This window comes from Sorex araneus, chromosome 5 (genome assembly GCF_027595985.1).
Source record: "Sorex araneus isolate mSorAra2 chromosome 5, mSorAra2.pri, whole genome shotgun sequence".
NCBI lineage: Eukaryota > Metazoa > Chordata > Mammalia > Eulipotyphla > Soricidae > Sorex > Sorex araneus.
In genome coordinates this window covers 98508440-98535927 of record NC_073306.1, presented here as the reverse complement: position 1 = coordinate 98535927, position 27488 = coordinate 98508440, and the positions used below count along the sequence as shown (strand labels likewise).

At 43.7% G+C, this 27488-nt stretch overlaps 1 protein-coding gene across 4 annotated transcripts in view; it reads left to right on the top strand.

Annotated features, from left to right (window-relative positions):
• Positions 1–27488, top strand: part of SPECC1 (sperm antigen with calponin homology and coiled-coil domains 1) — a 457476-nt gene that overhangs the window by 382482 nt on the left and 47506 nt on the right. For 2 of the 4 annotated variants that reach the window (XM_055139258.1, XM_055139256.1), the window contains exon 15: positions 5909–5968. In XM_055139258.1, the coding sequence (XP_054995233.1) occupies positions 5909–5968 (60 nt within the window). Of the gene's footprint in view, positions 1–5908; positions 5969–13895; positions 13962–19696; positions 22691–27488 lie in introns of those variants that run through there. The other 2 variants (XM_055139255.1, XM_055139257.1) reach the window with 2 other exon arrangements.

Genomic DNA, 27488 nt, shown 5'->3' with positions numbered 1-27488 from the left:
GCTCTTTGGCCTGACCCTTTTTTTTTGCTTTTTGGGTCACACCCGGGGATGCTCAGGGGTTACTCCTGGCTCTGCACTCAGGAATCACCCCTGGCGGTGCTCAGAGGACCATATGGTATGCTGGGAATCGAACCCAGGTCAGCCGCGTGCAACGCAAACGCCCTACCCTCTGTGCTATTGCTCCAGCCCCTGGCCTGGCCCATTTTGATGCCAGGGTAGCTCACAGCTTGCCCTGGGTCTATTCCATCCCTCGTCGGGACCCTGCTTTTGAGGTGTTAGGAACTAAGGGCAACTGAGTTGAGAAAGCAGATGCCCGGGAGTAAATATTATTGGAGTCAATCAGCTCCCAAGTTACAAAGCATATTATTAACTGTCTTCCTATGTCTGTACAAAAGGCCATTGCTCTAAGGTAAACTAAGTTCCCTAAGGCAAGGCGAAAAGGACAAACCCCATGTTATCCTACAACTAGTGGCTACTGTGAGGGCAGGGATCGATGCCAGTGAAGTCAGGAACAGCACGCAGCGTGCTGAGGGAGCACCACGGAAACCTGTCCTGCGTCTTCCCAGCCCTAGTGCTACCTCGGATTCCCATGGGCACATCCCAGGCGTTTGTTGGACACCCTCAGACTCAGCTCAGTACCAGGTCTCCAGACCATCCTGCTGCCTGACAGGCCCGTCATGAGTCTCAGCACACCCCCTCCACCCCACCCTCTTTCTGCCCCCGACCAGCTCTCAGCAGACTCCTCGCTGTGCAATGATTTGCTTGAGGAGCTCTCAGAGCACTGGAAACCCGTTTACTCGTGAGCTGACCACTTTGTTAGGAGGGCCGTTGTCAGGAGCAGTCGTCTGTAGGAGGTACAAGTTTCCATGCCCCCTGCAGGCCCCCTCTCCCCAGTTTCCACACATTCACCCCCCTACTGGCTCTCTGAGGACTTTCATGGGCCTCGTTACTTTAGTGTCATTGGCCCCAGGTCCTTTCCCTTCCCCAGAGCCTGGGGTAGGACCAGAATCTTCATGTCTCCGGGCACAGGGTAATGTCTAGACAACCAGCTCCAAAAGTGGGACCAGAGAGCCAGTACAGGAGTCCAATACCTGCGTCCTGGCTTGATCCCTGGACAACACTGTGGTGGCCTTGAGCCCCTAGCACCACTGTGGTGGCCCTTCTTCCACAAAATGGTTTTAGAAATCATCTTATTCACCTAATTTTTGTTTCATTTTTCAAAATTGAGACAAAATTTTTCCTAGTGAAAAACATAGTTTTCACTATGTGAAATACTTAGTTACAAAGCTGTTCAGTCATACAGTGTTCTGACACCTGTCCCTTCACCAGTGTACCTTTCAGCCTCTATGATTCTCCAAATTTGGGCAGTTGCAAGGCTTTTGGGAAATTTGAGCACATCAGAGCCAGAGCACGTACCTCCCACACGTGAGGCCTCGGCTTCTGCCGAGCATGAGGAAGGAAGGGAGACTAACTCAAAACCAGTGTTCTGATTCAGCAAGTCAGAAGTAAAGCTTGGCTAGCTATAGGGAAGTTAAGGGGAATTTTCTTCCATATCATACAGTCAACCCTGAAAGTCCTATTCGTGGTTGATAGGACAAGAAGTGGAGGTTTGGGCAGGAGAGAGAGAGTTCGAAGGACTGGAGTGCTCGCTTTGCAGGCTGGAGCCCTGGGTTTGATCACTGGTCCCACATGGTTCCCCATGCATTGTAGGGTATAGCCCTCAAGCCCCAAGACAGGGAGAGCAGGGGTGTGAACCCAAAACACACACACACATACACACACACACACACACACACACACACCACTATCTGTTGTAGTGCTGATGGCCACCAACCATAGCCACGGTGAGCCCTGCATTGCTAGACTACAACAGCACCACGTCTGCCTGCCCATGTACCATCACAGGGGCAGCCTCCAGGCCCTCTGGGAACTGAGCAGGAGCCCCTTGCTCCCATTAAAAAGATAATTAAAAAAAATTATTAGTGAATCACTGTGAGGTACAGTTACAGACTACAAAGTTTCATCCTTGCATTTCAGTCATTCAATGATCGAGTACCCATCCCTCCACCAGTGCCCATTCTTCACCACCAATGATCCCAGTATCCCTCCCACCACCCCCTACTCCATCCCCCCCACCTCACCCCCGCCTCTGCAGCAGGGCATTCCTTTTTTTTCCTCTTTCTCCTTTGGGGTGTTGTGGTTCTCAGTAGAGGTACTAAGTGGCCATCCTGTTCAGTCTATAGTCCACTTTGTATGCATATCCGATCCCGAGCATGCCCTCCAAACACCCTTTACTTGGTGTTCCCTTCTCTATCTGAGCTGCCTTTTCCCCCAGTATGGGAGGTTGGCTTCCAAGCCGTGAAGCAAGCCTCCTGGTACTTATCTCTACTTATTTTTTTTTCCAAATCACCATGAAAAAAGTTACAAAGCTTTCAGGTTTAAGTCTCAGTCATACAATGATAAAACACCCATCCCTTCACCACTGCACACATTCCACCACCAAGAACCCCAGTATACCTGCCATCCCCCACCGTACCCTGCCTGTGTGGCTGATGATTTTCACTTTACTCTCTCTTTACTTTGATTACATTCAATATTTTGGCAGAAAACTCACTACTATTATTTAGAATTTTCCCCCAACAATGGAAGGATGGTTTAACATTCGGAAATCAATCAACATAATCCAGCATATCAACAAAAGTAAAGATAAAAACCATATGATCATATCAATAGATGCAGAGAAAGCATTTGACAAGATCCAACATCCTTTCATGATGAAAACCCTCGCCAAAATGGGGTTTGGAGGAACTTTCCTCAAGATAGTCGAAGCCATCTATCACAAGCCTACGGCAAGCATTATCCTCAACGGGGAAAAACTAAGGGCCTTTCCTCTGAGATCAGGCACAAGACAAGGATGCCCACTCTCACCACTGCTCTTCAATATAGTACTGGAAGTACTTGCGATAGCTATTAGACAAGAAAAAGAGATTAAGGGCATCCAGATAGGAAGGGAAGAAATCAAACTCTCACTATTTGCAGACGACATGATACTATATCTAGAGAAGCCTAAAACCTCTACTAAGAAACTCTTAGAAACAATAGACTTATACAGTAAAGTTGCAGGCTACAAAATCAATACCCAAAAATCCATGGCCTTCATATATGCAAACAATGAGGCAGAGGAAAGGGACATGAAAAAAGCAATCCCATTCACAATCGTGCCCCAGAAAATCAGGTACCTCGGAATCAGCTTAACCAAGGAAGTAAAAGACCTTTACAAAGAAAACTACATAACGCTACTCCACGAAATCAAAGAGGACATGAGGAAATGGAAACATATACCCTGCTCGTGGATAGGGAGAATCAATGTTGTCAAAATGGCAATACTCCCTAAAGCATTATACAGATTCAATGCGATCCCTATAAGTATACCCATGACATTCTTCAAAGAAATGGATCAAGCAATCCTAAAATTCATATGGAATAACAAACGTCCAAGGATAGCTAAAACAATTCTTGGGAAAAAGATGATGGGAGGCATCACCATCCCCAACCTCAAACTTTACTACAAAGCAGTAACAATTAAAACAGCATGGTACTGGAACAAAGGCAGAGCCGTAGACCAATGGAACAGGGTGGAATATCCCTACACACAACCCCAAATGTATGACCATCTAATCTTTGATAAGGGAGCAAGAGATGTGAAGTGGAGCAAGGAAAGCCTCTTTAACAAATGGTGCTGGCACAACTGGACAACCACATGCAAAAAAATGGGTTTAGACCTTGACCTGACACCATGCACAAAAGTCAGATCAAAATGGATTAAAGACCTCAACATTAGACCACAAACCATAAGGTACATTGAAGACAAGGTCGGCGAAACCCTCCACGATATTGAAGATAAAGGTATCTTCAAACGTGACACGGAACTAAGCAATCTAGTAAAAACAGAGATCAACAAATGGGACTACATTAAACTAAAAAGCTTCTGCACCGCAAGAGATACAGTGACCAGAATCCAAAGACTATCCACAGAATGGGAAAGGATATTTACACAATACCCATCAGATAAGGGGTTGATATCAATGGTATATAAAGCACTGGTTGAACTCTACAAGAAGAAAACATCCAACCCCATCAAAAAATGGGGCGAAGAAATGAACAGAAACTTTACCAAGGAAGAAATACGAATGGCCAAAAGGCACATGAAAAAGTGCTCTGCATCACTAATCATCAGAGAGATGCAGATCAAAACAACTTTGAGATACCACCTCACACCACAGAGACTAGCACACATCCAAAAGAACAAAAGCAACCGCTGTTGGAGAGGATGTGGGGAGAAAGGGACCCTTCTTCACTGCTGGTGGGAATGCCGACTGGTTCAGCCCTTCTGGAAAACAATTTGGACGACTCTCAAAAAATTAGATATTGAATTCCCATTTGACCCAGCAATACCACTGCTGGGAATATATCCCAGAGAGGCAAAAAAGTACAATCGAAACAACATCTGCACATGTATGTTCATCGCAGCACTGTTTACAATAGCCAGAATCTGGAAAAAACCCGAATGCCCCAGAACGGATGACTGGTTGAGGAAACTTTGGTACATCTATACAATGGAATACTATGCAGCTATTAGAAAAAAGGAGGTCAAGAATTTTGTAGTCAAGTGGATGGGCATGAAAAGTTTCATGCTGAGTGAAATGAGTCAGAAAGAGAGAGACAGACATAGAAAGATTGCACTCATCTATGGTATATAGAATAACAGAGTGGGAGACTAACACCCAAGAACTGTAGAAATAAGTACCAGGAGGTTGACTCCATGGCTTCGAGGCTGGCCTCACGTTCCGGGGAAAGGTCAACTCAGAGAAGCGATCACCAACTACATTGTAGTCGAAGGCCATGTGGGGGAAGGGAGTTGCAGGCTGAATGAGGGCTAGAGACTGAGCACAGCGGCCACTCAACACCTTTATTGCAAACCACAACAGCTAATTAGAGAGAGAAAACAGAAGGGAATGCCTTGCCACAGTGGCAGGGTGGGGTGGGGGGGAGATGGGATTGGGGAGGGTGGGAGGGACACTGGGTTTACGGGTGGTGGAGAATGGGCACTGGTGAAGGGATGGGTTCCAAACTTTGTATGAGGGAAGTATAAGCACAAAAGTGTATAAATCTGTAACTGTACCCTCATGGTGATTCTCTAATTAAAAATAAATAAATTTAAAAAAAAATAAAGAGCAGTAAATAAAATATCACAAATGAATGAAAAAAAAAAAGAATTTTCCCCCAACAATCAGATCTGCCAAAAAGGCATCATTAGATAATTTGTTTTCCACTGCTGAGAATGAAGAGCATATGAGGTTTTGGATTTCTGGTATTTTAGTAATTAAGTCCAGAGGAATTTCTGCCAGAAGTCGTGTCACTGCAAGTTCGTACCTCTGGTTAGTGGGCCTTATAAGATGGTGGTCGCCACGCCACCACCAAAAGGAAAGGCCAAGAGAGAAAAACCTTTCTCCTCCCAGGGCAGCATGGGGCCATAGCTTAGTTTATAGTCTAGAGGCATTTCTGCAAGTATGCTGGGTGCCTAAAGTAGTTAGTGGACCTCTGGGATCATAGTCTTTTAGGAGTGGAGGAGCTGTTCATGTGCTTTATCTCTACTATTCTTGGGTGTTAGTCAGTCCCCCATTCTGTTACTTTATATTTCACAAATGAATGCAGTCTTTCTATGTCTGTACCTCTCTCTCTGACTCATTTCATTTAACTTGATATTTTCCATGTTGATCCACTTATGTGCAAATTTCATGACTTCATCTAAAAAGATCATTTATATCAGAGTGTATAATATTCTTTCCAAGAAAGGGTATGTATTTTTAGTTAATAATTCTAGTCTCTGTCTTTTTTTTTAACCTAGAAAAGAAATCTCTTGTTGGCATTTGAAGCAGCTGAAAGTGTAGGCATCAAACCCAGCCTGGTAAGTGTTCCGTTTGTAAATTTGTACTTCACTCAGATTATTTGAGAAAGAACTTAATGCATCAAATAAACAATTTCTTACAGAATATTGAAGTTCATTTACTGAAATGTATTGCTCATAATCATGAATATAAAGCTGTCTTATTGGAGACTGACCACATGATTTCCATTTTCTTTTTTTCTCTTTTTTTTGGGGGGGAGGTTTTGGTGTGGGGGCATTCCTGGCAGTGCTCAGGGGCTACTCTTGGCTCTGTGCTCAGGAGTATAGGGTACCCCCTTGGCAGTGTTCAGGAGACATATATGGTACTAGAGATCAAACTTGGGTCAGCCAAATGCAAAGCAAGTGCTTTAACCCCCATATTCTCTCTCTGACCATCGTTTTATTTTTCAGTGAGGATGTCATTCTGGAAACAGTGAACTGCATTATCATTAAAACCTTTCTGTTTATGTTGCCTAGAAATTTTAATGAAGATTAACTTTTTTTTTTCTTTTTGGGTCACACCAGGCGATGCACAGGGATTACTCCTGGCTTTACATTCATGAATTACTCCTGGTGGTGCTTGGGGGACCATATGGGATGCTGGGAATTGAACCCTGGTCAGCCGCATGCAAGGCAAATGCCCTACCCACTATACTATTGCTCCAGCCCCAGAAGACTAATTTTTTAACTGTCAATACATGACTGAACTCTGAATAAAGAATGGATGGGTAAGGCAACCCATTTGGCCAACCCAGATTCACGGTCTGGCAGTGCTCAGGTTAGAGATCCTGAGCCCTACAAGGAGTCAGCCCTGAGTACCACTGGGTGTGGCCCAACCCTCTCCCCTGCCCCAGAATAAATACCCAATCTCAATCTTAGATGTGCAGTTCCTTTCATTTACTTTATGGAACATTCTCCACCCTGGAGATTGACTCCCTCATCCTGAGATGTGTACTCTCAGAACATTTTCTCCTCTAGAAAAGTTCATATTCTCTCTTGAACATGCATATCTTTCTGTCTTGCTCTCCTCTCACGTTCCTCTAAAAAATTGATTTTACTGAAAAACAAAGTAGAATGAAAGAATATGAGATAACCCAGAAGTCGAAGGGTGAAGAAAACTGGAAACCAGACTAGGAGGCATGGCCTGAGACTGTGGCGTGGGCGGTGGTAGAGGCCCATGATAGAGTCGCAACATGGGAGTGAGAGAGCCGGCCTGAGCTCCCAGAAACAGATCATTAACACAGAACCAAAGATCACAAAATGTTATTTTTTGTCATGAAAGAGAAAGTTAAAAATTTTCCCTGCCAAGGTCAAAGAGAGCACAGCAGGCAGGGCAGGGCTGACCAGCTTTGGTCCCTGGACTCCCTGTGGTCTCCTGAGTCCCACCAGGAGTGATCCTTGAGCACTGAGCCAGGAGTGATCCCTGAGCACCGACAGCTGTGACCCAAACCACAATAACAGCAACAATAAAAATTTTCTCTGCCAGTCTCTGGTTCTGATAAGAAGCCTGCTTTCGTTCTTAGCTTTTTTGGCAACCAAAGAAAAGGAAGAGGTCCTAAAGGTAGTTCAATGGCTTCTGAAGCTCCTGGACAAAGTGTGAGGCCAAGAGCTTAATCCTCAGTGCTGGAGCCTGTACCAAGGTGATCCTGACAGCATCAGTTAGCGACTCCCCCATGCACAGGAAACAGAGAAAATAGGAACCAGGAGGAAGGAGCATGGTGCTGTTAATAGGATTTTACAAACTAGTTGAGTGAGACTTTCTAAAAAATGAAAACATCAACTCAATTGGTATTGAAACTGACTAGAAACAGCAGAGAAAGAAAACTTCTGAACTGGAAAATAGATCTAAAGAAATTACCTAGAATATAAAACAGCAGTCTTGAAAAATGGAAACTATGAGAAAGGGATATATATATGTATTTTTTGCTTTTTGAGTCACACCCAGCAATGCACAGGGGTCACTCCTGGCTCATGCACTCAGGAATCACCCCTGGCGGTGCTCAGGGGACCATATGGGATACTGGGATTTGAACCCTGGTCGGCCGCTTGCAAGGCAAACACCCTACCCGCTGTGCTATCACTCCAGCCCCGAGAAAGGGATATTATTAAGTCAGCACATATTCAACTTCAGAAAATGGAAAACTCAACTTTTAACATTTACTTAAATTATGGGGTTTTTTTCCCCTAGCAAATTGCTTAAATATTCTTTCAGGATGGCTTCACTATTCAGTGTTATAATTAAGGAGTCCAGAGTATCTATTCTTTACACTCTACCACCTTTAATTGACTTTTTTGACTTTTTGACTTTTAGGTTCAGGGTTAGTAGTTAACTTTTTGTCCCCATAATTGTTTCTCTATGGTTAAAAGTGACTGCCAAGTACCAGACACCACTTACACCGTGTGCCAGTAGAAACGGGAAATTTTAGCACAAGTACCTCATGTCATCTTTTAATAAGGAAGTCAAAGGCTTCCCAGAGACCTGAAGGGATGGTACAGTGGGAAGGGCACTTGCCTTGCATGCAGCCAACCCAGGTTCAATCCCCGGCATCTTATATCTTCCCCCAAGCACCATCAGGAGTAATTCCTGAGTGCATAGCCAGGAGTAGCTCCTGAGCATCTCTAGGTGTGGCTTAAAAACAAAGAAAAATAGGGATAGACTGGTATAAATTGACTTGATTTAACTAGTCAGTGGTATCAGTCAAAGAGCTTAAAAGACATGGAAGAGAAAGTGAGATATATCTTTGTTGAACTCCAGAAGAAAAGGAGAAAAGCAATATGATAGGGACAATATATGAAGAAGTGATGTCTGGAATTTTTCTGGAATGACAAAAACCCACAGATGCTTAAGGAATCTCAAACAGAATGAGTAAAATATCTATCTAGACATATCAAATTAAAACTGAATAAAATCAAAGATTATAAAATATTTATAAATAGTTTATACTCACCAGTAATAAAATGACAGCTGGTAGATGATTATCGGTAGCTAGAATAGGCAACCCAAGAGTGGCCAATAGACTTTTTCCTGAATGCAGGAATCTAGATGAAGTGGAGAGTACAGTCCCACCCCCATGCAGCATAGATTCCTGAGTGCCTGTGTGGCCATAGTGGCCCCAAACTCCATACACCAGCCCCACACAGCCTGGCCTCTTGAGCACTTGTGTGGCCACAGTGGCCCCCAACCTACGTACATCACTGGCCTGAGCACTGCAGGGCCAGTATCCCAAGGAGCATCCTTTGGGATCCCTTAGCACCACTGAGACTGACCCCTGATTATCGTTGTTTCTTAATGTTGCTTCACTAGTGGCCAGGAAAATCTAAGTTGTAGGTAAAGTAATTGAAAAAAGTAATCATAGAGATGTCAGTGCTACTATCAGTGTTTCAACTCTGAAATTGAATGTTTAATTTCCTAAAGTAATCAGCTACTAAACATAAATTTTCCCTATAGCTTACTCAAAAAATAAAACAAAAAAACTAGAACTTTGGGTCAGAGAAATGCTCAAAAGATTGAAATACATGCTTTGCTGCCCCAAATCTCCGCCCCACCACCCAGTCTCCACCCCAACATGAAGCCAGGAGGAGACAGTGACTTCTAGGTTTGGTCCAGGAAACCAAAGAAGAAAAAGGAGAAGGGGGAAAAAAGAAACAGAATTTCAGCCACTAAAATACCTGAATTCCTGGTGTAAAATCTACTCTCTCACTCAAACACCACTATCAGAAACCCCAGCGGGCAAGCTAGAGAGGGCACAGTGGGCAGAGCCCTGGCTTGTGCACAGCGGACCCAGGCTCAGTCCCCAGCACCCCAGAGGCTCCCCAAGCCCTGCCTGGAGTGGGCCCTGAGTGGAGAGTCCGGAGAAAGCCCCGAGCATTTCCCGCAGATTCTCCCCCCACCCCCTACCCCTGCAATAGCAATCCCAGTACATACAGACAACTTTAGAGATGTTTGTAAGGAGTCATGGGACTTAACCATCTGCTGAAGATGGAGTAATATTGCCTCTGAAACACAACTAACAAGTAAAAACAGAGAAGTCATGTTAAGGAATAAAAAAAAATTACCTGACTCCTTGGAATCCATGATGTGTGGGGGTGGAACTGTAATCTCCACTTCAACTAGATTCCTGCATTCAGGAAAAAGTCTGTTGGCCACTCTTGGGTTGCCTATTCTAGCTATCGATAATCATCTACCAGCTGCCATTTTATTACTGGTGAGTATAATTTTGAGAATACACAAAGTTATATTATTTATTTGTACTGTTGCAGTTAATATTTTCTCCTTTTTTAACATTTCCACCCAGTCTTTGTCTAATCTAATATGTAAGTTACTGAAAGCTGGAAAGCAAATGAGATCATGTAGACTTAATTTCCAGAGCTAGCAATTTCCTTTGTTTGGATGTCTATGCGCTACTGACAAATAACAATTAATCTCAAAAGCGTTTAGGAATGTTTATGAGCTCTTTAACCAACTTGTGCCTTCAACAAAATAGAGACTTCCTACATTATTAAATTTTCTTCTCAGTATCTTGATGTGGATGGGAAAAATAATGTACTTAATTTAATAACAAATGGCGGTTTTTAAAGGTACCAAATCAGAATTGGCATCAGTGATAATCCCAAATCTCTACTCAAGTTCTTTTGTTAAATTTAATGGGAAAAAATGAACTTACATTCTAGTAAGTGTATTTAAGTAAATATAGATTCCTGGGTACAGCATGTTCGCAAGAACAAAGTTTTTTTAAGAAAGGCTCTTTGATGTTCACCAGATTGGATTGGATTTTTGTTTTGTTTCGGAGCCACATGTGGCAGTGCTTAGGGGTTACTCCTGACTCTGCACTCAGGGTTCATTCCTGGTGGGGCTAGGGGCACCACATGAGGTGTTGGGGATCAAACCCGGTTGGCCACATGAAGGCAAGATTTGCTTTGCTTTTGTTCTTACTGATAGAACATGGTTTATGATAACAATGACATTGAGGTTTGCATTGTTACTTCACCATCCCCGAACTACCAGGATTGTTCCACCAGTACCCTGGGTCCCTCCTCGTTTGCCTGCTCCCTCTCCTACCCCACCCTCTTCACTTGATAAACTCAGTCCTGTTGACAGACTTACTTTGTTTCTTTATATTCCACAATATGAGTAAAGTTGTTTTTCTCTCTATGACTTATTTTACTTCATAGTATAACCCCTAGTTCCATACAGGTTGTAGGAAAATGAAAGACTCCATCTTGTCCCATAACTGTGTCTAAGACAACAGTTGGCTTTGTTTGTTTGTTCCCTGAGGACTACTCCCAGCTCAGCAGGAACCATCTCTGTTTTTGCTTTCATTAAATTTGCATGTGAAGTCCATTCATTGAAGACACCTCTGAGGTAACATGGAGAATTCTGCCTATGTTTTTCTAAGCATATTTTGTAGATTCAGTTCTAAAATCAAGTTCTTTCATCAATTTGTATTATATTGTGAGGTAGTGTCTCAGTCACATTTTTATTTTGCATGTGGTTTACCAGTTTTCCCAGCATCATTTATTGAAGAGGTTTTCCTCCCTCCACTTCTTGCTCTTAGCTCCTTTATTGGAAATTAACTGACCATACAGTTGAGTGCCCATATAGCTGAAATTTTACTTCTTGACTCTTTTTAGTTTTGGGGCCACAGAGGCAGTCCTAAGGCTTACTCCAATTCTGTGCTCAGTGTCACTCCTGGTAGGCTCTGGGGACCGTATGGAATGCCAGGAACCAAATCTGGGTCCGCTGTGTGCAAGGCAAGCACCCTACCCACTGTACTATCTCTCTGGCTCTGTACTTCTGAACTCTTAATTATATTCAAATTTTTTAAAGTTTGCTTTTATTCCAGTTCCCACCCTGTTTTGATTACTATAAATGAGTACTGTAGTTTAAAACCAGATAATGCAGTGCCTTTTGTAATTTTTCCGTTTCTAGAGGGTGGAGTGGGACACCATAGAGACTTGCCCTGGGTCAGACTCAAGACTCTGACGGTGCATACACTCCAGCCCTTAAAGCCAGCTTCCCAGCCCTCATATTTTTTTTTTTTACAAAAAAGATATAAATTTAATTATGAGTATTTTAAAAATTACATATCAAGACATATCAGTAGAGTTAACAGGCAACTAACTGGTAGAAAATATTTGCAAATCTTCTACGTGTTGATATATATATATCAACACATATATAACTTTTTTTAAATTAATAGTTTATTTTTAATTAGTGAGTCAACGTGAGGGTACAGTTACAGATTTATACATTTTTGTGCTCATGTTTCCCCCATACAAAGTTCGATAACCCATCCCTTCACCAGTGCCCATTCTCCACCACCAGTAAACCCAACATCCCTCCCATCCTCCCCAGTCCCATCTACCCCCACCCCACACTGCCACTATGGCAGGGTCTTCCCTTTTGTTCTCTCTGATTAGGTGTTGTGGTTTGCAATAAAGGTGTTGAGTGGCCATTGTGTTCAGTCTCTAGTCTATATTCGGCCCGCATCATCTTTCCCCCACATGACCTCTAACTACATTTTACTTGGTGTTCCCTTCTCTGAGTTGCCCAGAATGAGAGACCAACCTCCAAGCCATGGAGACAACCTCCTGGTACTTATTTCTACTATTCTTGGGTGTTAGTCTCCTACTCTGTTATTCTATATTCCACAGATGAGTGCAATCTTTCTATGTCTGTCTCTCTCTTTCTGACTCATTTCACTTAGCATGATACTTTCCATGCTGATCCACTTATATGCAAACGTCATGACCTCATTCTTTCTAACAGCTGCATAGTATTCCATTGTATAGATGTACCAGAGTTTCTTCAACCAGTCATCTGTTCTAGAGCACTCGGGTTTTTTCCAGATTCTGGCTATTGCAAACAGTGCTGCGATGAACATATAAGTGCAGATGTCATTTTGACTATACTTTTTTGCTTCTCCGGGATATATTCCCAGCAGTGGTATTGCTGGGTCAAATGGGAGCTCAACCTCTAGTTTTTTGAGAATCGTCCATATTGTTTTCCAAAAGGCCAGCCCTCATATTTTTTTCTGAGAATAGTTTTTGCTATTTGTAGAGTTTTATGGTCTTGATGAGTAACATGGGAATTTTTATAGGAGTTGCATGAAGTCTGCATGCTTTGATTAAGGTAGGATGGTCATTTTAACAATAGAAATTCTTCCAGTCCATGAAGATGTTTTCATTTCTTGTGTCTTCAGTTTTTTCAAATAGTATCTCACATCGTTTACTTATTATAAGCTTCTCACTGCCTTTGTTAAATTGATTTAACAATTGTAAATGGAATTGTTTTCCTTTCTCTTCTGGTTTGCATATAAAAATGCAACTGAGTTTTCAGTTTTTTTTAGTCTGTCATTTTACTAGATAGGTTTATTGTTTCTAAAAGTTTTGGGTGATGTCTTTATTATTGTGTACAGCATCACATTTTCTGCAAATAAATTATAGTCTGATAAGTTCTTTTCCAATTTAAATCCCTTTCATTTTTTTCCCCTGTTGTTGAACCTAGCACTTCTTATATATTGTGTTGAATACTAGTATTGAGAATGGACATCCTTGCCTTGTGCTTGATCGTAGAGGGAAGGTTTCAGTTTTTCACCAAGTAATCATGTAATATGTGGTTGTCACTATAGAGAAGTTCCTTCTAGCTCCATTTTGTGAATTATATCATAATTGTGTATTTACTCTTTTTTGGCTTCGGGGTCACATCCAGCAATGCTCAGTGGTTACTCCTGGCTCTGCACTCAGGAATTACTCCTGGTGGTGCTCAGGGGACCATATGGGATGCCGGGGACTGAACCCTAGTCAGCTGCATGTAAGGCAAAGGTCCTACCCGCTGTCCTATCTCTCCAGCCCCTGTGCATTTATTTACTCTTTTCAAGATCTTTCTCTGCATCTATTGATATGATAACATGACTTTTTGTTTTGTTTTTGGTGCCACACCTGGCAGTGCTCTGGGGCTTCTTCTGGCTGCTGCTCAGAGGTCACTTCCCAGCAGTGCTCAGAGGACTATGAGGTACTGTGGATCAAACTCGGGAGTCCTACATACAAAGCATGCACTCCAGCCCTTTGAGTCATCTCCCCAGTCCAGTCACATGATTATTATCTTTCCTTTTGTTGATGTGGCATGTCACAATTAAATCACAAATATTGAATTTAAGAGAAAGCCCTTGACAAGTTTCATATACATTTATGATTAAAATTTTTTTTAACTCAGCAAAACTTACTTTAGGGACTTACTTCAGTATCATAAAGGCCTCATACAACAGACCCACAACCAACGTCATTCTCATTGGCGAAAGCTGAAACCTTGCATCCCTGGGATAAACCCTACATGAGCATCATCTATGATCCTTTCATTGTATTGTTGAATTCAGTTTGCTAAGATTTTGTGAGGATCTTTGCATCTATTTTCATCAGAAAGATTGAGCAATCTTTTCTTTATTAGTTATATCTCTAGATATACTTGATAGTGGTAGTTTGGCCTCATACAAAACTGAAGAATTTTTATTTTTTATTTCTTTGACTGTCTGGAAGAGCTGGAGGACTGGTAAGAAGGTCGAAAGTTTGGAAGAAGTCACTAGTAAACCTCTGTGAATCTGGTTTAGGAAAAGATCACACTTCAGATTTCTGTCCTAGCAATTGGTCTGTTCAGATTTTGTGTTTCCTCCTGATTCAGTCTAGGAAGATTTTTTGATTTTTAAAATGTACACATTTCTTTTAGGTTCTCCTTTCAGTGGCATAAAATTGTTCATAGTAGATCTTTGTCCTTATGATCTTTTGCTTTCTGTAATATCTATTATAACTTATCTGTCATTTATGGTCCTATTTATTAGAGAGTTGTCTATTTTGTCATGAGTCTAACCAAGGTTGTCAGTCTTGCTTATTCTTATTCTTGGTTGCATTGACTTTTTAAATATCTTTTCATTTCTTTTTTTTGGATATAATTTTTACTATTTCCTTCCTTCTATATACTTAAGCCTTTACTTTTTTTTATGTTTTTCTAGTTTCTTAAGATGTAAAGTTAGGTTACTTACATGAGCCTTGTTTATTCATGAACATGTGTATTCCTACGAAGGTGGATCTTGTACAACTTTTGTTATGTTCCTTATGTTCTGGAGTTTATATCTTCATTTTCATTTGTTTCCAGGATGGTTGTGGTTTCTGTCTGCATTTTTCCCAGATTCTTTTTTGCCGTTGCTCTTGGCCCACATCCAGCAGTGCATTCATTGTTAGTGGGTTGCTCCCTGTGGTGCTCAGGGAATTAACCATGTGGCCCTAGAGGTCAAACCAGGATTCCCTTATTCTCTTTGAGCTATTTCCCCAGCCCATTCTCCAACTATATATATATATATATATATATATATATATATATATATATATATCTTTTTGGGTCACACCCAGCAATGCTCAGGGGTTACTCCTGGCTCTGAGCTCAGGACTTACTCCTGGCGGTGCTTGGAGGACCATACGGAATGCCAGAAATCGAACCCAGGTTGGCCGCGTGCAAGGCAAATGCCCTACCCGCTGTGCTATGGCTCCAGCCCCATCCAACTACATACATTTTTTATGGTTTATTTTACCTTCATAGCATTGTGGTCTGAAAAGATACTTGATATGATTTCTATCTTCATGACTTTATGGACACTTGTTTAGTGTCCTATCATGAGTTCTATCCTAAAATAAGCCAAGTGTGCTGGAAAAGATTGTGTATTCAGCTTTAGAAAGAGAATAACCCTGAACATCTATGTTAAGCTCAGTTACTGCAGTTCCTCCTTTTTTCGGCTATTTGTTTCCATATTGGTTTTTGTCTGTTATATCCAACAGTGAGTGGGAAATATGAAAATCTCCTACTACTATTGTGTTGCTGTCAGTATCTTTATTCAGATTTGTTAAATAGTTGCTTTATGTATTTTGATTCTACTTCATTTGGTGTGGTATATGTATACATACACACACACACACACACACACACACACACATATATATTGCTGAGTGATAAGTCTTTTGCATGTAACGTTCTCTTAATCATTATATTATCCATCTCTGTCTCTTACTGCTTTTTCTGTTTGAAGCTCTATTTTGTCTGATATGAGTGTATCCATCCCAGCCACTTTTAGCCACCATTTCCTTGTGCAACTGTTTTTCCAACCTTTTACTTTGAGCCTGTTTATCATGAAAGTTAAAGTGGGTCTCTTGTAAGGAGAAGATTGGGTTTTGTTTCCTAGCCCATCAGGCCTTTCTCTGCCTTTTTATTGGTGAATTCAGGTCATTGAAATTTAGCAAAATTATGAAATTTAAGACTTTATTTCCATCTTCCTGTATGTATTCTGGAATTTTGTCTCTTTCCTTGGTCTTTTATTCTGCTATACTTTATATCTGCCTATTATATTGTGGTCAGGTTTCAATTGTCCCTTCTTATTTGTGTCTTCTGTATTTGTCTTGAGGTTACCATGAAGTTTCCCTCCGAAATTTTAAGCTTATATTCCCTATTAAGTTCAAAACAAGTAAGTCTCAAATTTATTACATGAGACCCTATTATTACTCTTCTCCTGTGCTACATTTTGTGTTTTTTAGTTTCTTATTTCTTGCAAGTATTGTTTCCGTGCTGTTTATAGAAGGCCGTGTAATACTACTGGCAGAGCTGCACAGTGATTATGAATCTTTTTAACTGTCTTTTGTCTGAAAAACTCTGTATCAACCCTTCTAACTTGAGTGCTAACCTTGCTGGGTAGAGTATTCTTGTTTGGATATCTGCTTCAATTTCCTGGCTATATAATGCCATTATCTCTGGCCTGAAGGGTTGCACTTGATAAATCTTCTATGAGTCTTTGGACATTCCTGTGTATGAGAATCCTTGCTTTGCTTTCACTGCTCTCAGGATTCTTTATCTTGATCTTTTGTCATTGAAATTACATTGTATCTTTTTATTTGGGTTTATTTATTTGGGTTTATTTTGTTTGGAACTCTGAACTTCCTGAGTCAGGCATATGACTCCAAAGTTGTCAGCTATAATTTCTTCAACCATCCATCAGATCTTCAATGATTCTTTTCTTACTTTCCTCTCTTTCTGCATTCCCTATGTTGTTTACTCACTTGCATGCTGATTCACAGAACTCTTATTCAAGAACTCTCATTTTTAAAAACTTGATATTTTTCTTCTGTTTGTTCTTGATGATTTCATCTACCTTGTCTTTGAGCACACAGATTCATTTCTCAACGTATACCATCTGTGGCTGAGCCCCTCTACGTTGTTTTCAGGTTAACTACTGTGCTCCTTACCTCAGTAATTTAGGAGCCATGTCCCGATCAGTGCTCAGGGAGTCGAGAGCCCACACCCTGTGACACTCAGCCAACCTCTATACTTTATTCCTGTATATTTTATATCTGCCTATTGTTGAATGCTGGAATCTGAGAATGAGGTGTACTCAGGAGCCAGAGATCACCAGGCCCACCCCTGAGAACTCAGGGCCACAGGCCTGTATACAGTGATACTTGGGGGTCTCCAGAGTGACACCAATGATGCTTGGGGGTCATGTGGTTCTGAAAAATTGAGCCAGGGTCAGTCACCTGTGCCCTGGTTCCTCTGTTATCTCCCTGACCTTAGCTCATTAATGTTGATAGCGTTTTTCTCAAACTTTTATACTTCCTCTGTCCTCGTTCAAGTTTTCTTTTATTGCTTTCACCTATTCAAGGAACATCCTCAGCATAGTTGCTTAGAATTCTTCATCAGAAAACCCAGAAAGCTCTCATGTATGTGGAAGTTTTCCCAGGATTTCTGTCTTCATCAGTGCAGAAGAATGTACCCAGTTCTTTATTGGTTCTGGCGGTGTGTGAGGAGTAGGGGGAAGCCTGGTTTTGTCCAGACCTGCATGGTAATCTGGGGTTTGTGCTTGACCCAGTCAGAGACTGTGGCTCTGGTTTGCACTGCTCAGGGCCCTGCTGGGAATGTGCAGTCATACATTTACTACAGCATTGGTAGCCCTGGGCAGAAGATAAATAAATGTCCCAGGTATCATAGTTGCTGGTGCCTCTAGGTGGCTTTGGTGTCAAGACCCAAAGGTTGGCAGCATATTAAGCTCACAGTCATGCATACCTTTAGCAACAATAGCACCAAACAGATGCACGTTGCTACTGGGTGTATTTACCCCAATGCTGGAGACTGTTGTATTTTCAGGCTTAAGCAGTACTGAGAAGCATTTTGTAGTCTGATGGTGCAGTGTTTTGGCAATGCCTGTCACCTCAAGTTTTACCATACCTGGCCTCCATCCAAATGTCCGAATGTTCAGATAAGGGACAAAGTGTGCATAGCAGGAAGTGGCAGGGTTGCTGCATACTTTGTTGTTTGTTTTTGGGCATCCTTTCTGAAGGGCAGCCTGCTGTTGGTCAGGCAGATGCAGATTGGGAGGTGCTGGCTTTGTGGAGCTTAGATTGGGGTAAGCAGATGTCATTCATTCACTGCTGCTCGGCCATTAGCTAGGAAGGCTGGCAGAATTTGCCTTTGTCTTTTCCTTGTTTGAAGGAATCAGATGACTTATCCCTGCTAGTTTGTCAGAGACCACTAAGGTGCAGCCTGCTGCAAGTTCCAACCCTGAACATCTTTCCTGGTACAGAATTTGCCTCCCAGTTGGTTGTGTAGGAGTGGAATTATGGTCAGGAAAAGATTCTGTATCTGAGCAAACTGTTCTGCCCCATGCCTATTGGGGTCACTCTCCTTAGCTTTTGAGTCCTGCCTGCTGTGCTTTGTTCCCCAGGGAGCAGTCAATCTTTAGATGTGGTAGAAACTGAGGACAGTGGCTGATTAACTGGACCTCGAGAGGTCCAGCACTGTCCAGGCATGGAGAGTTGGACCTCACCTTCTCCTTCCAGTGTATCGCTGCTTCTGGCAGCAGGACCCTTTCCCGCTGTCCTTTTGTGACCACAGAAGAGTTCAGATTAACCCCCAGTTGAATTCTTAGGTCCAGTCAGTGGCAGTTTTCAGGAGTCTTGACTGGTGCCCAGCACACTGACCTACTGATTCCTTGTTGAGTCTGAAATGAGTAGGGGTGGGATGGGAAGTCGTAGGAATGAACTAAATCATTCAGCGATAATAGTTTTGATCAAATAATTGGTTGCATTTTAAAATGACTGTAGGGTTTGTGATCGTCGCATTCTTGGGAATTTATCCTAAGGCACAACGTGCAGAAGGGAACTTTCCAGGAAGATGCTTGTTGTAAAGAATAAGCAGGCGGAAACCAGCACTCAAGCATTAGGTGCCAGTCTGGCCCATTGGAGTACGGTAGTTCCTTTGAGCAGCCACTAAAATGACAGCCGGCAGCAAAGCCAGGAGTATGGAAGAAGTTCCAGCAGAAAGCGCACACCACCGGGCAAACATCCTACCACTAGTATTGTCACTCTTTCCACAAGGACTTTTTCTTTAACTGAGTCATAATTGACATAGAAGGTTCTGTAGTATGTAGGTATATAACATAACATAATGACATAATGTAGGTATATAACATAATGATATGCGTATATACTGAGTTTGTATTCATCACTACATGGTCACATTTTTTCCTCCTGTGCTAAGAAATTTAAAGAGCTCCTGGCAGCATTTCCTTTGGATTGGGCTGGCCGCATTTAACCTGTCTCGGTGTTGCCTGTACCATTGTTTCTGGGGGGCGGCTCCGCCTGGTGGAGTTGGGGTCTCCCAGGACCTAGCATGGGAAGGGGCTCTGGGACGAACCTCTAGTGACTCTTCCTTCCCTGCAGGAGCTCAGTGAGATGCTGTACACAGACCGGCCCGACTGGCAGAGTGTGATGCAGTACGTCGCCCAGATCTATAAGTACTTCGAGACGTAAGCCTAGAAGACCTGGAGCTGAACATCCCACCCTACCTGCTGCCTTCTGTACTTCAAAGAAAGGCTCATGTGTGGGGGGGTAGGGGGCCGTCCACAGCAAAGAGAGCACCAGCACCCACTTCCACCTCAGCTCACTTGGAGGACAATGGAGGACAAACAGAATTCCAGACCTGGCATCCACCCCACAGCTTATTCCAAGGACCCTACATGGGAGTTCTCCACTCCCAGCCGGGATCTGTGCCTAACCTGCACTGCAAGTCACAGCAAACTGCTCTTTCTAAGTTCTCTTCTTACAACAGATTCTGACTTTCCCCCTTACAACAACTTAGCACTAGCCAGCCCATCTCTTCCTCCAAACCACCCAACGAAATGCCAGAAAGCAAGCAAGCACTTGCTCTCAAACTGCTTGGAACTAACCAATTCAGCATCTGACGGAGAAACACATTCAGGTGTCAGGGAACAGTTGCAGTGCCAAGAGCTGGGTGAAGGTCTTGGGGTCACGCCCTCACATGTGTGATTCCCTAGTGTACAGTAAGGCAGGAAACCCAGACTGTTTGCTGTGGGGGGTCTTGGGCCAGGCTCGCAGCCTACAGGAAACCAGCACTTGTGCCTCCACTCACACCCACCGGCATCTGTGACACAGAACCTCTTGGGCACAGGAAACGGCCAGGCCTACAGAGTCCTCGTGAACCTGCACAATAGGCTGAAGATGTGTGTTTCTTGGGTTGTTGCACAGGCACAAATTTAAACAGTATTTCAGCTGCAGACTCAATCAGGCCTCCTACCTGTGCATGGCAAAACAAAGCCTTCGGGGTAGGCACGTCTATCTAGAATCGAAGGTGGCCAGGGAGGTTTCTTTCCCCTGCTGTGGGCTCCCTCTGTGGCAGCCCAAGCCCTGCTTTCCTCTGGAAGTTTGGGTGCAAGTACTAATTGCTCCTTGTCATCTTCTTGGGCAAGTCTGTGGTAGACTTATCAGCACCGCCCTCCTGGCTGCGTTCCATCCAGGCCCATCGGGGACCTGGTTTCCCCTGTGGTTCTCCTCAGACTCTTGATTCCCAAACTCCTAGGGAGTCGGGTGCAGCTATGTGTACCTGGTGGCTGTCCCATCAGCCCGAGAGAAGAGCTGGATTGCATCAGGGATGTGATCTATAGATCACATATGATAGATCACACATGTAATCTATAGAGTTTTCCTAAGAACCACTAAGGAGAGAGAGAATCCTGGCCAGGCCCCAGAGTGGAGCCATGCTCTGGGCAGGGTCGGGAGGTGACTCTGTTTGTTTGCAGATGGAAGCTAGAGGCACAATCTGAATACATTTAACGTGCTTCTTCCTGATGAATTTGTCCAAATGGAAGTTATTGCTTGAGTTGCTTTGTGCTGCTGGCTTTCTGGGACAAACTGATCTGTTTTCTGTCTAGCTTCTGCCTTGCTGCCTATTCCAGGAGGGAAAAGTATTAGCCCCAATAGTTGAGTTGATCTGTTTGTTGTGTGTAAGCTGGGCTTATGCAGGGCTTTGTGTGGGAGAGACATTGAGGTTTTTCAGATACCTAGAGGGGGTAGCCAGCCTGCCTGGCGCCCTGTTTGGAGTGATTACTCTAGATGATTCAGAACTCACTCTGGGCACAGCTGTCTACAGTGGTAGCCTCAGCCTTCTCCTCCCTCCACCCATTCCTTGTAGGTTAAAAAGAAGGAAAGAAATGTCACAAGGCCATGTGCAGCTTATTTTTGTAACTTAAGGAAATGCTGAGATGGTGCTTTGCCAGTGGGCGTGTGTGGAGAAGCTGAAGGTGGTGTTCAGCCCACAGACATGTGTTGCTGCAGGCAGGGAGGAAGGCCAGAGGCCACGGGCCGAGGGTGCGTGGGAGTCCCCACCCTGGCTGGGCCACAGGGCAAGCTATTTAATCAAAAGCTTAGAGCACAATGAAGTTCAAAGGGAAAAGGAATGAATTGAGAAAAAATCTCAAATCGTGACCCCCGGTTTTCTCTCCCAAGATATTCAAAGGCCAAAATACTCAACTTTCTTCCCATATCCCTTCAGCCAATATTTCCTCATTTCAGATGATTAGGTGACTGCAAATATTTACTTCATATATGATTTTTTTTATTTATAAAGAAAGATGCAAAATGCAGCACCCAAAAGAGTGCAGGAATTATTCTAGAACATAAAGAGAAGTTCCTGGTTCTCTCTTGCAAGTTGTTTCAACAACATGAACTTGAGTGACCCTGTGACAGTGTCATGGCTGGCCAAAGGCCGATCTAGCCCTTTGCCCTCTACAGAAACAGTGTCCCTCTTTATTGTTGTTCTCTACTCCTCATGTTTTAGCTTTTGTTAACAACATTCAAAGTAGATTCCATTCGTTGTAGACAAAATGGTTCCCAAGGGACAGCTATTTGCAGGTTCTCTTGCCCCACCAGCCCTCTCTGCTGCAGGGACCCTGCCAGGGAGCTCAGGGCTGTTGCTGTATCTCATGGCAGATGTACACATGGGGCTGAGAGGTCAGTAACTCCAAACCTATTTGCCAAACCCCGTGGGAGTTTTTGCCTTTGCAAAGCTTGAGTGCCATTTTGAGATGAGCTATACTCTAACAGGTATAACCTAGCAAGTTTTTTAAAAGATATTTTTAATAATTGCATTTTCCCAGTTCACTGGATATTTTACTTCTCTGACCCAAGTCAGAGTTTGGCTGAATCTGTAACATCCTGAGTCGCTAACCAATTTTAACTACGTTAGTTGAATACAGTTGATACAGACATCTGTGGCATCACTTTTACAAAGAGCACACTAGATTGTACCAAGCTTTGTCAGGACTTGACAAGCCAACATAGATGTATTTAACTATTAACATAAAAATATAGCATAATGACTGCAATATTTCTAATAAATATATTTTATTTCCACCTGATTATGCATGTTCTAGTGATATGTGTCATCAATATTTTCTCAGCATTGAGCACATTTCATCTGATTTCAAACCAGTGTCTTAGGACCAGCGTGTAGCTCAGCAGTAAGTGTATGCCTGTGTGCATGACATCTGGGTATGGTCCCCAACACTGCTGCAGAAATATAGTGCCTGAGTGTCCCTGTTCCTTGTCAGGCAGTGGTCTTGCTGACAATACTTAGAAGGCCTTGGCAAGATGGGGGTCCTTCAGCAACTCCACTCTATCCGGTCCTTGGCAAGATGGGCGTCCTTATAGCAACTCCACTCTGGTTCTTGGAAAGATGGGGGTGCTTCAGCAACTCCACTCTGTTCTCTCAGTGTCAGAGGGGCCCCGTGACCTGCACATATGCACAAAATAGTGCCCTGCCCCACTCAGCATGTCCTGAGAGTAACATTCTGGACACCACATGTGAGTCACAATTGAGGATAGAATGAGCACAAATGCCAGTGGACAGGGAGGCCCACATGTCCCCACAGGACAGCACTCTGGTGACCCTGTCAGGTGGCACAATGCTCCTCAAGCATCACGTAGAGGCACATCTAGTGCCTACAGGGAGGAGAAAGGGGCAGTTACCCAGAGTCTCCCTTATTCCCAGGCCAGCACCTGCTCCCTGCCTTCTCCAGACCATCACACTCCAGAAGGACTGGGTCACATGGGCCAGAACCACAAACACCACTGACTTCCTCTGCACTGGCAGGTGAGAGGAGAAATGCCACTTGCACCTGATCCCCCTCAGCTATCTTCATACACACGTGGACATGTGCACACACATGTATGCAGAGATTTATGGCTGGCCAGTGTCTCCAGGCTTATTAATCTGCTGTTGCTTGGGACCACAGGGAGGGGAGGGTCTGGCTGTGGTCCTGAAGCCTCTGTAAGTGCAGCTCATCTGCCTCGGTGCCCTGTGGCCAGAGCACAGATGCAGCAGCCCTGCGGGCAGACATAGGGCTCCCGTTGCACTGTCTAGTTAGCAGATCTCTGCTGCCCAAGAGGACTGGGCACTTCTGTCACCGAGCTGCATGGGTGGGCAGCTAGCTCCCCATTTTCTATGTGCTTTGGATGTTCCTGCTGCTGCTTATTGTTCTTCAGTCTGAGCTCCCTGAGTGGAGAGCCATGCACTTAGTTCTTACTCCTCATCCTTCTAAGTATTGCACAATAAAAGTCCTAGATTGTAGGGATATAGGGGGATAGTACAGCAGGTAGGGCTCTTGTCTTGCATGTGGCTTACCTGGGTTCAATCCCCAGCACCCCATATGGCCCTCCAAAGACCCTCCAGAAGTGATCCCTGAGCCAGGAGTAAGCCCTGAGAATCAGCAGATGTGGCCCCAAAATCAAATAAATAAATAAAAATGCTCAGGATTATTTGGTAGAAATGTCTCACCACCAACAAACTCCCATTCTGACTTAGAATCTCTCATCAAATTATAGGAACCAGACAAATCACTTTTACAATTGCTCTTGGCTTTGTGAAGCCTTTTACAGTATGTTCCAGCTTAAAAAAAATTTCCAAATTGCACATGGGAAAGACCCTAGAGAAAAACTCGAAACTCGATCACCCAAAGATATTCTTCACCAATTTTGCTTTTCTTTGCTAGCATTGCTTATGTGACAATGAATAAAACGACCTATTCTCAGAGAATTTCAGCCTCCCTCATTCTTGAGATGACTTCAGTCTAACCTGCCCTAATAAAACCTAATTGAGTTTTTTGGGTTTTTTTTTTTCTAAAAAACTGTAGAACGATTTGTCCTGGCCATCTTGCAGGGTTGGCTACATAGTCCCTGCCCCCACCCAGCTGTCCATCTGAGATGCTATTTATACTTTCCATAAACTGTATCTGCCTCTCAGAAAAATGAAGCAAAACAGAGCATGGGACATGGGAAAAGCTCCCCCAGCTTTCCTTCATTGCTGCTCATGACCTCAGAAGATTTGGCCGCCACCTGAAAAATCATCCTAGACAGTTCCATAGGAGCCCTGCCCTGTGCGGACAGTCTGAGGGCCTGGGCCAGTGTCACACTCCTGGGGCCGAAGACTTGTCTGCTCACTGGAGCAACTGGGAGGACCATCTCCAGCACAGCACAGAAGTGCTCGAAGAGGAGGAGGAGCTGCTCTCGGTCTCAGATGCGGGTGGGGGCCGGGTAAGCAGGGCTGGGGGCTCTGGCTCTGCCCTGGCTCTGCACTCAGGTATCACTCCTAATCACTCCTAGTGACCCTAGATTGGGGGGAGGGGGAACTTGACCTCCATCAGTCAGGTCACGCTCTGGAGCCCATTTAGCTGCAGAATTTTCTTAGGGACTCAACTTTTCCCAAAGTGGGTGTGCCATTAAAGTGGGGAGAAAAACGGATAATAAAATTAATTTTTTAATATTCTTTTAAAGGGCTATTGTACCTGGTCAGGGTGGGAGGGGGGACACCATATGCAGTTCTGGGAATCTAACAGGTCAACTGTGTGCCAGGCAAGTGCCTTACCCCTGTGCTATGTCTGTGACCCTCAAGCCCACTTTTATTTTTTTATTAACTTTTTCTTTATTGAGTCACTGTGAGATAGAGTCACAAAGCTGTTCATGGTCGGCTTTTAGTCACACAGTGTTCCGATACCCATCCATCCTCCAGCGTACATTTCCCACCGCCAGTGTCCCCAGTTTCCTTCCCATCACCCTCCCCCGAGCCTGTCTCTCCCTGTCTCTATGTAAGGCACTTTCCTTTCTCTCTCTCTCTCTCTCTCTCTCTCTCTCTCTCTCTCTCTCTCTCTCTCTCTCTCTCTCTCTCTCTCTCTCTCTCTTTCTCTCTCTCTCACTCCCTCTCTTCCTTCCATTTAGGGCATTATAGTTTGCAATGCAAGTACTGAGAGGTTATCATGTTTGTTCCTTTACCTGTTTTTTTTTAACTTTTTATTAAAATATCATGTGGAAAGTTACAAAGTTCTCAGGTTTATGTCTCAGTTATACAATATTCAAACACCCATCCCTTCACCAGTGCCCATATTCCACCACCAAAAACCCCAGTATACCCCCCGCCCCCATCCCCTACTCCCTACTGTATAACTAATGAATTTCACTCCATTTTCTCTTTACCTTGATTACATTCCATAATTCAACACAAAACTCACTATAGTTGTTGGAGTTTCCACCCAAGAGAGACAGACCTACTACCAAGGAAGCATTTAATAATTAGTTTTCCATTGCTGGAAATGATGAGATATGTAGCCCCACTGCTACCAGTACATAACTCTTTTTTTTTCTTTTTCCTTTTTCCCTTTTTTTTTCCCCCTCATCCCCCTTCCCGCGCCTCATAGTATGGTGTATGCCATGCCGCGTCGGCCAGCATGGGGCTTTTGCTTAGTTCACAGTCCAGAGAAGTGGCTGCTACATTAATAACCTTTAATATTTCAACAAAAACTTACTGTTATTATTTGGAGTTTCCCCCCCAAGTCAGACCTGTTCAAAAGGAACCGTTTCACATTGCTGACAATTATAAATGTTAAGTCACGTGGACGCAGGCGCGTCCGCGCAGTTTTGGATTTCTGTATAAAGTCCAGGGAAAATTCTGCCAGAAATTGCATAGCCCAGCTCACAGTCTCAGTGCATTGCTGTAAGAAGTCTGGAATCAAGGTCTTTAGGCGCAGAGGGTCTTCACGCTCAGCGGCTCCGGATTTATCTGGGCCGAGGGCGTGCCGGTTACGCCCCCTTCCCTTGAGTCCTTGGGAGCCCCAAGTGTAAAAATCGAATACTTCTGGGTTTGGAGTCTTAGAAGATAGCACCTGCCATGTGGGTGCCGCCGAGCCGCCGTTTTCCATGCAGGAAGACAGGGTGGGGAGGAAAAAATCCACCCCCGGACAGCACAGAGTTGTAGCCCAGTTTGCAGTCCCAGTGCATTGCTATTAGATGCTGCGCTGGATGCCCGAATCTGTTAGATCTCTGCAATCAAAGTCTTTAGGCGCAGAGAGTCATCCTTTACCTGTTTTCATCACGCAGTTCTTAACCAGGGTGATCATTTCCCACTGTCTTTGTCATGGTGGTCCCTTCTCTATCTCAACTGCCTTTTTCCCAAGTATTTAAAGCAGGTTTCCAACCATGGACCAGTCCTCCTGGCCCTTGTTTCTACTGTCCTTGGGTATTGGTCTCATATTATGTTTTTTAATATCCACAAATGAGTCCAGTCATTCTATGTCTATCCTTCTCTTTCTCATTTCCTCAGAATGATGTTCTCCATGTCCATCCATTTATAAGCAAATTCCATAACTTCATTTTAGTAACAGCTGCATAGTTTTCCATTGTGTAGATGTACCATAGTTTCTTTAACCAGCCTCCTGTTCTCAGGCACTCAGGTTGTTTCCAGATTCCTGAGCCCACTTTTAGTTCCCAAACAGATGCCTACCTATGTTTGTGGGCTTTTTAAAAGTTTTTTAAGTGTGATTATTGTACCACACAGTCATAGTCTGAGAGCTCATAGCTAGAACAGCTCTGAGAGGTCTGTATCATTCTTTCACTGTCTAGTTCCGTGGATGTCAGGACATAGAATGTGATTTCAGTGCTAAAAGCTGCATTTGTTTGGGATACAGTATGGTTTCTAACTGCAAACTGACTACTTTCTCTGATGCTTGAAGTTCAGGTGTTTCACCCTAGTCTCCCTCAGACCCCACCCTCCAGCCTCCCACACCACCACCACCAAGCTGGGGTCAAGATCCTCCCACAGTATTTCTCAGTAACCTGCCGTGGCTGCTCTTACCAGTCTCCCATTGCTGCTGACAGAAACCACCGTAAG